The 13,182-nt window shown below is 37.7% G+C and overlaps 1 protein-coding gene across 1 annotated transcript in view; it reads left to right on the top strand.

Annotated features, from left to right (window-relative positions):
- Positions 1 to 1,563: 1,563 nt before the first annotated feature.
- Positions 1,564 to 13,182, top strand: part of LOC124712210 — a 128,559-nt gene continuing 116,940 nt past the window's right edge. The window contains exons 1-2 of the mRNA XM_047242506.1: positions 1,564 to 1,637; positions 1,723 to 2,092. Coding sequence (XP_047098462.1) covers positions 1,564 to 1,637; positions 1,723 to 2,092 — 444 coding nt within the window. The remainder of the gene's footprint in view (positions 1,638 to 1,722; positions 2,093 to 13,182) is intronic.

Below are 13,182 nucleotides of genomic sequence, written 5' to 3'. Positions count from 1 at the left end.
TTAATTTAATTTTGTTAGGCCATATTTTTATGTTATTGTGCCTATTCTTGTACATTTTAGTCATAACAGCATTTTTTGTGCATTTATTGTGATTTTTACATCATGAAAATCCTAGGCTCAATCATTATTATTGAAATGATAATTAAATCAAGACCTTAAGCTGTCAACAGGCGTTGATATAGTCAACAGGGACAGTTGAAAATGTGTGTCCAGACCTGGACTCGAACCCGGGATCTCCTGCTTACATGGCAAACACTGTATCCATCTGAGCCACCAAGGGTACAGAGGATAGTGCAACTGCAGGGATTTATCCCTTGCACACTCCCCGTGAGACCCACATTCCCAACTTAATGTCCAGTCCAGACACACATTTTCAACTGTCCCCATTGATGTATATCAACACCTGTCGACAGCTATGGGTCTTGATTTAATTATCATTTACGTCTAAGAGAGGTGCATGGTCACTGATGATATCTGTTCTTTCAGACATGTCTGAAACAACAGATACCATCTTCATATAGTTAAGGCTTACCAGCCATTGACCTTCTTCTTCTGGGCTGGATGCACATGCATTGCCTGAACTCTTACGGAACTCGGTAAGATTGTCTGCCGCGAGTAATGAGTGTAATGGGCAGGGGCACTACCAATGTAGTGTGTGGACATTAAGTTGGGCATATGGGTCTCACGGGGAGTGTGCAAGGGATAAATCCCTACAGTTGCACTATCCTTTGCGCTCTCGGTGGCTCAGATGGATAGAGCATCTGCCATCTAAGCAGGAGATCCTGGGTTTGAGTCCCGGTTGGGACATACATTTTCAACTGTCCCCATTGATGTATATCAATGCCTGTATACAGCTTAGGGTCTTGATTTAATTATCATTTCATTCTAAGAGACCTGCATGGTCACTAATGGTATCTGTTCTTTTGTACATGTATGGAAGAACAGATACCGTATTCATATTATTATTATTTCTTTCTTGTCTCAGACGTTATGTCTGTTATTATTATTATTGTTATTATTATTATTATTATTATTATTATTATTATTTTCTTGATTTCCAGTAATTGTGACAGTTTATTAACTGGCTTGTTATTCTGTTCTTGTTCCTTTATAATTCAGTTTTGGCATTTTATCTCATCCATCTCATAAACATGTTATAAATCTGAATTCCTTTTGTGGGGAAGGGGCTAGACGAGTGACCATGATTGCAAGGGAGTGGTTAGGGGAATGGGTGTGCACAACTCACCTAGTACAGAAAAATATTTTGAGTCAGCCCTGTAAATAGCTTTGTAATAGGACTGTGTGGATCACCATTGATCTCATACCTTAATACCTGTCTCATAGTGAAGTTATTCTTAGCTCTGGATCAGTCTTGGTTTGCAATTTGGACTCACTTCTGGTATGGATTTATTGTATGTCATGATATCTGTCACAGTATTCAGTGATACATCAACAATATTCTCCACTTTCTTCATGTGATAAACTTTGCTATTCCAAAACAGAGTCACCTTCTCAACCCATTGTACTACATTTTGTGTCATTACACATGCCAAGTGAAACGCAATGCATTCTGCTATTTTGTGGATACTGTCCAAGCAGTTGCCTACCTCTCCACCTCACTACACATCACCTACAGTGTACAATTTAGCCTTCTTTGTGAATAAGCTTTAATATCTGGTCAAACAGTATGCAGAGCTAATACTTTTCACTGAAATTGATCAGTATAAACAAAAGTCTTTCCAAAAAAAGTGTAAGAAGTCACTATAGTGAGTCTCCTTTGCAGGATGCGCCGTGTTGCGATGCTCCACCGCTGTGCTGCAAAGAGCTGGCCCCAATGCCAGTTCCAGCTCCTACTGCTGGAGGTGGTGGTGGTGGCGGTGGTGGTGGTGGTGGTGGCGGCGGTGGAGAGTGCCTTTGTGTAGAAGAGCCTTGCCCTGCACCCTGTGGCCAGACGCGCAACAAACCCAAACCGTGCAAGGAAATAGGTGCAGAGATCAATGGCCATGCACTCACCATTCGTGTCCGCAAGAACAAGGACCTCGAGCAAGATGGCATGGTAGACATGGTAGACAACTGCTGTGCCATATCAGTGGTAAGTATCATCAACACAGGGTCACAATATTAACTGTGGCACTGACCTAACTGAACGAAAGGGATAACCAGGAAGTCTCTCACAACAGATTTGTTCTATTATGTATTCTCAGAGCAATTGTCAAGTTAGTTTCCTTTTCAAAATCTAAGCTTCCAACAATATTCACAATTGTCATCATCAGGAAAGCAGCTGGCTTAGAAGAAGTAACAGATTTACACAGATGTAATTGATGTACTCAACCTGGATGATGAATTCTGCTGCTAGGGCATGCTGGCCAAAGATTGTTGTACTTTGTTCACTGCTTAACTACAACAAGAATGACATTAGAACTCAAATAAAAACACTTTCTGATTCTGTGCTCCATGAGTCTATTACTTTTGATGTTGCAGATTTCTGGAAAAAACATGAAGGTTTTCAGAAATTGATCCAAATCCAATAAATGACAACACTTGTGCTGCATGATTTCAAAACTGTTGTGTGAATTGGACATTGACAGATTGATCAGACAATTGGTCGTGCTTTTTTTAACTCATGCTTTGCCCATACAATCTCTTGTCACACTATAAAATTCTGTAGAAATCATTAAATGTGTTGCTATACTAGCCAGACCTTTAACAATGCAAAATTTGTAACATTAAGTTCCTTAAACTACACAATATCTCCTGAACAAAGCTTGCATCATCTATTGAAAAATGTTGCAAATGAACTAAGCAGTCACCTGTGAAGAGCAAACTGAGAAAGTGTATGGAGACCAGCTACTTTACAGTCTAAAGTGAAATACATTTTTAAACATAGTACTTCGTATCTGAAGTGATGCATTGCCTGCAATTATTTATGTTGCCACTCAGTGTTGTAGAGGCATGCAATGCAAATGGGACAATGTAAAGGGTGTATCAAAGAGAATCATCTGATTTGGCACATCTATATTTCTGAAACTAATAAATATATACAATGAATTTTGTTTTTTGATGAATGGGAAACTCAATTTTTTTCATACCTCTTCATAGGTGTTCAATATGTCCTGCTTGAGATGCATGGCACATGTCAACACAGTATTAAAACTATTCCCACACTGCAGTGAGCATGTCTTGAGTTACAGTTTCCACAGCTGCTGTTATGCGATGTCTCAGTTCATTCATTGATGTTGGTAATGGAGGCATATAAACAGACTCATTTATAAACTCCCACAAGAAATAATCACATATGGTCAGGTCTGGTGACCTGGGAGGCCAATAATGTAAGGCTACTTCATTTGGTCCAGTGTGACCAATCCATCGTTCAGTAATCCTTTGATTTAAAAATTCCCACACTTCCAGATCCCAGTGTGGTGGTGCTCCATCCTGTTGGTAAATGAAGTTGTTTGAATCAGTCTACAACTGTGGGAAAGAAGGTTCTCAAGCATATCAAGATACATGCTATCTGTAACATTGTTCATGGAAAAGAAAAATGGACCATACATGTTTTCCCATGAAACTGCACAAAACACATTAAATTTTGAAAAGTCCCTCTCATATTGTACAACTTCATGTGGTTGTTCCATGCCCCATTTTCTCACATTATGTCGGTTCACCTTTCCATTTAAATTGAATGTTGCCTTGTCACTAAACACTAAGCATGGAAGAAAACTGTTATCTTCATCTTGTCAAGAACAAAATTACAGAACTCCACATGCTGTTGCTTTTCACCCTCATGAATAGGTTGCAGTAGCTAAATTTGTATGGTTTCATTTGTAAACATTGATACAACACATGCCAATTGGACATCGGGTGCATGTTGAGCTGTCGAGCTGCATGGCAAATGGATTTCTGTGGACTCCTTGTGAAACTATGGTGGATGTGTTTGATGCCTGTGTCAGACACTCTAGGATGGCCCGGTGATTTGCCTTTATGCAAACAACCTGTTTCTCAGAACTGTTCATGCCATTGTCTAATGCTCTGTGCTGTAGAAGGATCCACACCTTACCTAGTACAAAAGTCATGCTGAACAGTTATTACTGACCTGCACTATGCAAAACATAGAACACAAAATGCTTTCTGTTGTCTCAACACCATTTTTACAAAACTGAAGTGGACGTACACAGCTGCTACCTAGTGGGAACCATGTAAAACTCGAGAGTTTGCTCTTTCCAACAGTATGTTGTTCACACATATATCTCAAATAACATAATAGCTACATATTTTTTAAAATCAGATGATTCTTTTTGATACATCCTGTATTTCTCTCAACAGGACTTTAACCATAGATTTTTCAGGAATATTACATACACCTCTATGCATATGGTCCGTTTTGACAAAAGATGTACAATTACAAGGTGACAGATAACATATTTTGGGAATTGTGTTACAGTGCCTGTCAGTTTCCTGTGGGATATATAGATACAATTCTGGATGATTTATTTTACCATTTACACAAATAAAGCCACAAGACACATAATAAAAGTAGCAGGTTATATTAAGGAAATTATTATTCTGGTTATGTGGTCATATAATAATGCAGTATTGCAATCTCGTACTGGTCTGGTAGTTTCCTGCTTCACACAGTGTTACAGTCAATTCCTTAACCTTTATACCCCAAAATTTGGAAGTTAAATAATCCTTAATTAATTACAGTGGATCAAAACTTTTTGCCTTGCTACATCATGGTGGACAATGCAGACAAAAGGTGTCTGCAGCTATGCTGCAGTTCTATGCGGAGAGACCAGAGCTCTAAATCCAGGTAGTAAAGAGATCACTGGTACCAGAGTTGCATGTTAAAAGAGGGGGGGGGGGGGGGGGGGCAGAGGGGGCAATCACCTGCCCTGTATTAAAATGAAGCTGTAATTCAGTTATGGTGTTGTGGTAGGACTTCTGTGGATGGCTTGATAATGTAATAAAGTCCAAAACTGCTAGTACAAGCAGTGTGGCCAAAAGACACACATTATGGTGTTATGGTTGGACTTATGTCGAAGACTCGATAATGGAATAAAGTCCAGAAATGATCGCCATTTAAATAAAAACAAACTTCTGTGCAACTTACAAGATTTTGTAATTTCATTGAAGTATAGTAAGTTTCTGCCTACTGCCATTCAACATGCTGTAAACATGCTGGAAGTGTGCAAATTTTTATTTTCTACACCAAAGTTAAGCAGGCAGATTTAGAGCCCTGGGCAGCAGATTTTAGATGTTTACTTCTATATTAACCAAACCACCATACATTGTACGCCTGGGAAAAAGTACTGCCTGTACCAGTGCCACATGCTCTCCCTCCTGCTCACCTTTTGAATTGTGTGAACCAAATATTTGTAGAGTTTCCAAATCTGCCTCAGCAGCATGCACTTCATGTTACCCTTACAAAACTATTGGCTCTACCTCATTATTGTCATTGCTACTATTGTTAGACAGAGCACCCAAAATTCAGTAGCTTTTTCAAACAGTTCACTTTTCATAGTGTTGATTTTTTCAGCTTTGACCATCATGAAATAAGATTCAATAATAATATCTTTCTTCTCTAAAAAACAGACAGTGATATGCAGGTACTTGCATCTGTATTTTGTTCATCTCATAGCAATTTGACCACTCAGACTGTTTACGAGCACATAGCCATGTTACATATGCTGGTGCAGATACTGGTTTGCTTTTGCATGATATTTTGTCTTGCAATATAAGCGTTCTACAGATCGGAGCGTGGAATTTCAGATCCCTTAATCGGGCAGGTAGGTTCGAAAATTTAAAAAGGGAAATAGATAGGTTAAAGTTAGATATAGTGGGAATTAGTAAAGTTCAGTGGCAGGACGAACAAGACTTCTGGTCAGGTGACTACAGGGTTATAAACACAAAATCAAATAGGGGTAATGCAGGAGTAGGTTTAATAATGAATAGGAAAATAGGAATGCGGGTAAGCTACTACAAACAGCATAGTCAACGCATTATTGTGGCCAAGATAGATACGAAGCCCACACCTACTACAGTAGTACAAGTTATATGCCAACTAGCTTAGCAGATGACAAAGAGATTGATAAAATGTATGATGAGATAAAAGAAATTATTCAGATAGTGAAGGGTGACGAAAATTTAATAGTCATGGGTGACTGGAATTCAGTAGTAGAAAAAGGGAGAGAAGGAAACGTAGTAGGTGAATATGGATTGGGGCTAAGAAATGAAAGAGGAAGCCGCGTGGTAGAATTTTGCACAGAGCACAACTTAATCATAGCTAACACTTGGTTTAAGAATCATGAAAGAAGGTTGTATACATGGAAGAATCCTGGAGATACTAAAAGGTATCAGATAGATTATATAATTGTAAGACAGAGATTTAGGAACCAGGTTTTAAATTGTAAGACATTTCCAGGGGCAGATGTGGACTCTGACCACAATCTATTGGTTATGACCTGTAGATTAAAACTCAAGAAACTGCAAAAAGGTGGGAATTTAAGGAGATGGGACCTGGATAAACTGAAAGAACCAGAGGTTGTACAGAGTTTCAGGGAGAGCATAAGGGAACAATTGACAAGAATGGGGGAAAGAAATACAGTAGAAGAAGAATGGGTAGCTTTGAGGGATGAAATAGTGAAGGCAGCAGAGGATCAAGTAGGTAAAAAGACGAGGACTAGTAGAAATCCTTGGGCAACAGAAGAAATATTGAATTTAATTGATGAAAGGAGAAAATATAAAAATGCAGTAAATGAAGCAGGCAAAAAGGAATGCAAATGTCTCAAAAATGAGATCGACAGGAAGTGCAAAATGGCTAAGCAGGGATGGCTAGAGGACAAATGTGAGGATGTTGAGGCTTATCTCACTAGGGGTAAGATAGATATTGCATACAGGAAAATTAAAGAGACCTTTGGAGGTAAGAGAATCACTTGTATGAACATCAAGAGTTCAGATGGAAACCCAGTTCTAAGCAGAGAAGGGAAAGCAGAAAGGTGGAAGGAGTATATAGAGGGTCTATACAAGGGCAATGTACTTGAGGACGATATTATGGAAATGGAAGAGGATGTAGATGAAGATGAAATGGGAGGCACGATACTGCGTGAAGAGTTTGACAGAGCACTGAAAGACCTGATTCGAAACAAGGCCCCCGGAGTAGACAACATTCCATTGGAACTACTGGCAGCCTTGGGAGAGCCAGTCCTGATAAAACTCCACCATCTGGTGAGCAAGATGTATGAAACAGGTGAGATACCCTCAGACTTCAAGAAGAATATAATAATTCCAATCCCAAAGAAAGCAGGTGTTGACAGATGTGAAAATTACCGAACAATCAGTTTAATAAGCCACAGCTGCAAAATACTAACACGAATTCTTTACAGATGAATGGAAAAACTAGTACCAGCTGACCTTGGGGAAGATCAGTTTGGATTCCGCAGAAATACTGGAACACGTGAGGCAATACTGACCTTACGACTTATCTTAGAAGAAAGATTACAGAAAGGCAAACCTACGTTTCTAGCATTTGTAGACTTAGAGAAAGCTTTTGACAATGCTGACTGGAATACTCTCTTTCAAATTCTAAAGGTGGCAAGGGTAAAATACAGGGAGCGAAAGGCTATTTACAATTTGTACAGAAAGCAGATGGCAGTTATAAGAGTCGAGGGACATGAAAGGGAAGCAGTGGTTGGGAAGGGAGTAAGACAGGGTTGTAGCCTCTCCCCGATGTTATTCAATCTGTATATTGAGCAAGCAGTAAAGGAAACAAAAGAAAAATTCAGAGTAGGTATTAAAATCCATGGAGAAGAAATACAAACTTTGAGGTTCGCCGATGACATTGTAATTCTGTCAGAGACAGCAAAGGACTTGGAAGAGCTGTTGAATGGAATGGACAGTGTCTTGAAAGGAGGACATAAGATGAACATCAACAAAAGCAAAACGAGGATAATGGAATGTAGTCAAATTAAGTCGGGTGATGCTGAGGGAGTTAGATTAGGAAATGAGACACTTAAAGTAGTAAAGGAGTTTTGCTATGTGGGGAGCAAAATAACTGATGATGGTCGAAGTAGAGAGGATATAAAATGTAGACTGGCAATGGCAAGGAAAGCATTTCTGAAGAAGAGAAATTTGTTAACATTGAGTGTAGATTTAAGTGTCAGGAAGTCATTTCTGAAAGTATTTGTATGGAGTGTAGCCATGTATGGAAGTGAAACATGGACGATAAATAGTTTGGACAAGAAGAGAATAGAAGCTTTCAAAATGTGGTGCTACAGAAGAATGCTAAAGATTAGATGGGTAGATCACATAACTAATGAGGAAGTACTGAATAGGATTGGGGAGAAGAGAAGTTTGTGGCACAACTTGACCAGAAGAAGGGATCGGTTGGTAGGACATGTTCTGAGGCATCAAGGGATCACCAATTTAGTATTGGAGGGCAGCGTGGAGGGTAAAAATCGTAGAGAGAGACCAAGAGATGAATGCGCTAAGCAGATTCAGAAGGATGTAGGTTGCAGTATGTACTGGGAGATGAAGAAGCTTGCACAGGATAGAGTAGCATGGAGAGCTGCATCAAACCAGTCTCAGGACTGAAGACCACAACAACAACAACGTATAAGCTCAGGCACTATGTAACCATAGAGGGCCTGATGATGGCATAATGGAGTGCTAATACTGGTTGTCCGCAGCTCGTGGTCATGCGGTAGCCTTTTCACTTCCCGCGCCCGGGTCCCGGGTTCGATTCCCGGCGGGTTCAGGGATTTTCTCTGCTTTGTGATGACTGGGTATTGTGTGATGTCCTTAGGTTAGTTAGGTTTAAGTAATTCTTAGTTCTAGTGGACTGATGACCATAGATGTTAAGTCCCATAGTGCTTAGAGCCATTTGAAGAGCTAATACTGGTTGCCTCTGGAAGAAATCAGAGATGATAATGCAGCTGATGGTTTATTTATTGCTTGTTATAAGTTGCTATTGAGTTGGATAGTTTGTCACTAATTCTAAATCTGGTGCTTACTGTATTATAAGTTAAATGTAATCTCCAAAATCACAAAATACCCATACACCTGCCTTTATATATTCCAGCCTTGGGGAAACATAGCTGTTCACATCCAGTAACCATACATTCCACTACTATGTGTCAAAGTTCATGCTAACATCTCAGGGTTGAAGTCCATGCAAATCCTCAGTTGTAATGTCTTCCTGAAGAACTATTGTTCGAGAAACTGTTACATCTACTGTAGCTGGCTTATGAACACCAGTGAGTGGATACTTATATAGACAATGTTGTGAATTCCAAAGTAGTGTTATGTGGAAGTGAGTTAAGGAAAAACTTCTCAACAAATATGGTAAAAGGATTCTAACTTCTAACATAAGTAATGCTTTTGAAGACATCTCTCTCATCAAAATTAGAAATAAGTCTGTTGTTGTGCTGGGTGAACCTTCAAAGGGAAACTAACAGAGTGGACCAATTCCCATGGAATTTGGTCCACAGGAAACAAAATAATGGAATGCAATTTAGAATTAAAGACCCACTCAGGTGTCACATTTGATAACCAATTAAATGATTTTCTGTTCGATTTAAAATTTAATAATTTCATAATGCATCTTAACATAGGGGGTCTATCAGAAGGAATGATGAACAAATTGTATGAACTAGGAAGTATTTCTGGAGAACACAAGTTCCGTAAAAGTTATATGCTTAAATGAGCACTGGCTTCAAAGAGAAAATATAAACTTCATAAGCTCACTTTCAGGTTACAATTTAGCAGCACATTTTTGTAGAAGAAATGGGTTTTTAGGATAATGCATTATAGTAGAAGAAACACTAAGCTTTGAAGACAGGCAAACTTTTGATTGCTTGAATGAGGAACTTTTAGACAAACTTGAAACCTTGCTGTATAGATTGCAGATAGAAAAGTGAAAAGGTCATAATTTGTGCTGGCTTCAACACAAATGTAAGAGCTGATGACAGGTTTGCTCTTTCTTTGAAGGACATGTTATCTACAAATGGCTTAACATTAAACTTTAGTGAGTACACTAGAATAACAGCATCTTCTGCAACGTGTATGTATAATATAGTGAGTAGCATCAACTGTGGTGCTACAGAAAAGTTCATCTTAGAATTAGGTATATCTGACCATTCAGCCCATTTTATCTCATTGTCAAATTTAGATAAAACTGTAACAGTGAAACGAGTCAGGAACTTCATCCAACACAATGTGAATACATTTGTCTCATGGCTAAATGAAACATCCTGGTCTTTCACCAAGTGGTACTCAGTAAACACAAACTACAATGCTTTTGTATCAGAATTCATGAGTGTTTTCCCTTTCATAACAGCACGTGACAAAAACTGTAAAAAGAACTTATAGATAAGTGAAGGATCTTTAGTATTAGAAAGAGGAAACTGCACATGCAAGAAAAGAACAACGATGATGCAGAGTTTGTCAGCTATGTAAACAAATACAAAAGAATATTTGGTCGAGTAGTTAAACAGGCAAAACAAATGACAAACAGTAAATACATGTCAGATGCCACAAATAAATCAAAAGCTGTAGGGCAAATTGTCAGGAGTGAAATAGGTGCAGAAAAAACAATAAGTTTTAACCATAAATTAGAAATAGATGGGGAAATGATTAAGAATTCCAGACATATTTGCAAAGAATTCAACAGATATTTCATAAATTCCAACAAAATTGACAAACTCCGTCCTCCACATGTAAGTCCCAATATAATGCAGCACAAATCAGTAGAATTCAAATTCACTCATATAGCCTGCTATGAGGTGGCTAACACTATAAAATCCCTAAAAAAATCTTAAATCTGTGGGCCGGGATGAAGTTCCAACTAAAATAATAAATGCAGGATGTGATAATATTGCACCCCAACTCTGTCACATAATAAATCAATTGTTTGATGAGTGTTGCTTTCCAGATATGCTGAAGTACGCGGAAGTTTGACCTATCCACAAAAAGGGAAGACAGGAGGAGATAGGAAATATTCTCCCAATATAGAATAATACCAGTTATTTCTAAAATATTTGAGTGAGTAGTGTGTAACCAACTACAAAAATATAACAAAAAACATAACATTATTCTTAATAATCAGTATGGATTTAGGAAGGGCCAAAGCATTGTGAATGTTATTAATGAACTTATCAATAAAATAAGCAAATGCCTTGATAACAAGGAAAACAAAACCGGTATCTTCTGTGACCTCAGTAAGGCATTTGATATGGTAGACCATAAGCAGCTGCTCCTCAAATTAACTTCTTGTAGCTTCCACAAAAAATCTTTAAATTAGTTCAAAACATATATCAAAAACAGGAAACAACATAAAAGTGAGAAAGCTTACTCTAGTTGGAAGGAAATACAAGCAGGTGTACCTCAGGGGTCCATACTAGGCCCATTACTATTTCTATATTATACAAAAGACGTGCCAGGTAAGGTAGCTTCAGGTACGATTCTGTATTCAGATGACTCAACAGCAGTAGTCCGCTGTAAAAACACTGAAGAATTAGCACAGAAAACAAAACAGACTCTTCAAGAACTAGAAAATTGGATAAATAATAATGTTATGAAACTAAATTTAACAAAAACACCAATTGTACACTTCAGGACCAAAGAAACTGTTGAATATGTAACACAGTTAAGTTTGAAGGCAAGGAACTGATAACTGCAGAATCTTTCAAATTCCTGGGAGCGACCACGTGGATTGCTTATTGAAGCAGTTAAATACAGTAGTTTTGTTTACGCAGTGAGGGTGCTGAATAAAGTAACTGACTTAGCTGTTAGGAGAATTGTGTCTCATGCATATTTTATATCAGTTGTAAGACATGGGATAATTTTTTGGGGGGTTGAAAAAGGAAACCTTCGTGGAGTGTTCAAGCTACAGAAAAAAATTATCAGATCTATGACTAGCACAAACAATAGACAATCATGAAAACCTTTAATTTGCAAGCCTTGACTGACTGTCAATTCCTTCCATGTTTATATATGAAACACTTCTGTTTGAGTTAAAATACCCACATCTTTTTGAGGGGAATTCATTTACATATACTTATGAAAGAAGGCACAAACAAGATTACATGTTACCTTGCCACAGACTAAGATTATTTAAAAATACTCCATATTACATGGCTTTGAAGCTTAGCAATAAAATCCGTTCAAAGTTGAAGGACTGCAAGACAGAATCCACCCGTGCAATCATTGAAAAATATTTAAAAAGCAAATGCTACTACAGTGAGGATGATTTTATAAATGAAGATGACAAGTAGGAGATATTACATTTGGTTTTTTTTCTACATTATGTTCTATGTGTATGCCAATGTTCCCTTTTAATGGAGGTATATGTTCTTTTTATATATGTCCATTACTTATAAACTATGTATCATGTAAACTATGCATCTAAATATCTAGATATTGACATACATACTACTTAATGAAAGTATGTGGTCTTTGAAGTATGTCCATATTTATAAACTACAGGAAAAAGCATGAAAAATACTTTAAAAGAATGAGTTCAAACCACTGTGGAAATTCAAGAAAAAGGAAGAAATCTAAAATTTGACTATCTTTTTGTGTTGTAATGTGCTTCTGGAAGCATCCATAGGCTTTATTTTAATGTATCTTGTTTTAGGTATATGTAGGTAGGCATAGAATTATTCATTGATGAGTCACCAATGTTTCAATCAAATTATTGTATATAACATATCGTGACAATAAAGACTCTATTCTATTCTATTCTAACTATCAGTGGGCAGTGACATTTCTCTCTGACATCAAATTGTAAGGTTGCTTAGCTTGGTCACCTGGTAACATTGTCTTAACAGAAAGAGAGTTACTGATAAAATGGTAATGAATGTAATGTTAGTTGAAAAAGATAAGTCATCAAAATAAATATGCTAATAAGTGAACATTAAACCAATAGTACTGTATATTGTCTGTAATTTCTCAGTGGAGTGAAACAAACCAAATAATTTTGAGCAAGAGACTATGAATTAATGATGCTACTAAAGGAAGAAGAATATACAACCAAGTATGTAATCTTATAACCTCACAAAACATAAAATGCGGTATCCTGTGACTACAACATCAGCGAGTTACAAATGTATGTAGCAATGTAGCAATGTGTGTGTGTGTGTGGGGGGGGGGGGGGGGGGGTATGAAATGGAATTATCACATGAGCAATGC

The sequence above is a fragment of the Schistocerca piceifrons genome, chromosome 8, assembly GCF_021461385.2.
Source record: "Schistocerca piceifrons isolate TAMUIC-IGC-003096 chromosome 8, iqSchPice1.1, whole genome shotgun sequence".
Classification (NCBI taxonomy): Eukaryota; Metazoa; Arthropoda; class Insecta; order Orthoptera; family Acrididae; genus Schistocerca; species Schistocerca piceifrons.
The sequence above is the reverse complement of the archived record's forward strand: the minus strand, read 5'-3'. Positions and strand labels throughout refer to the sequence as shown.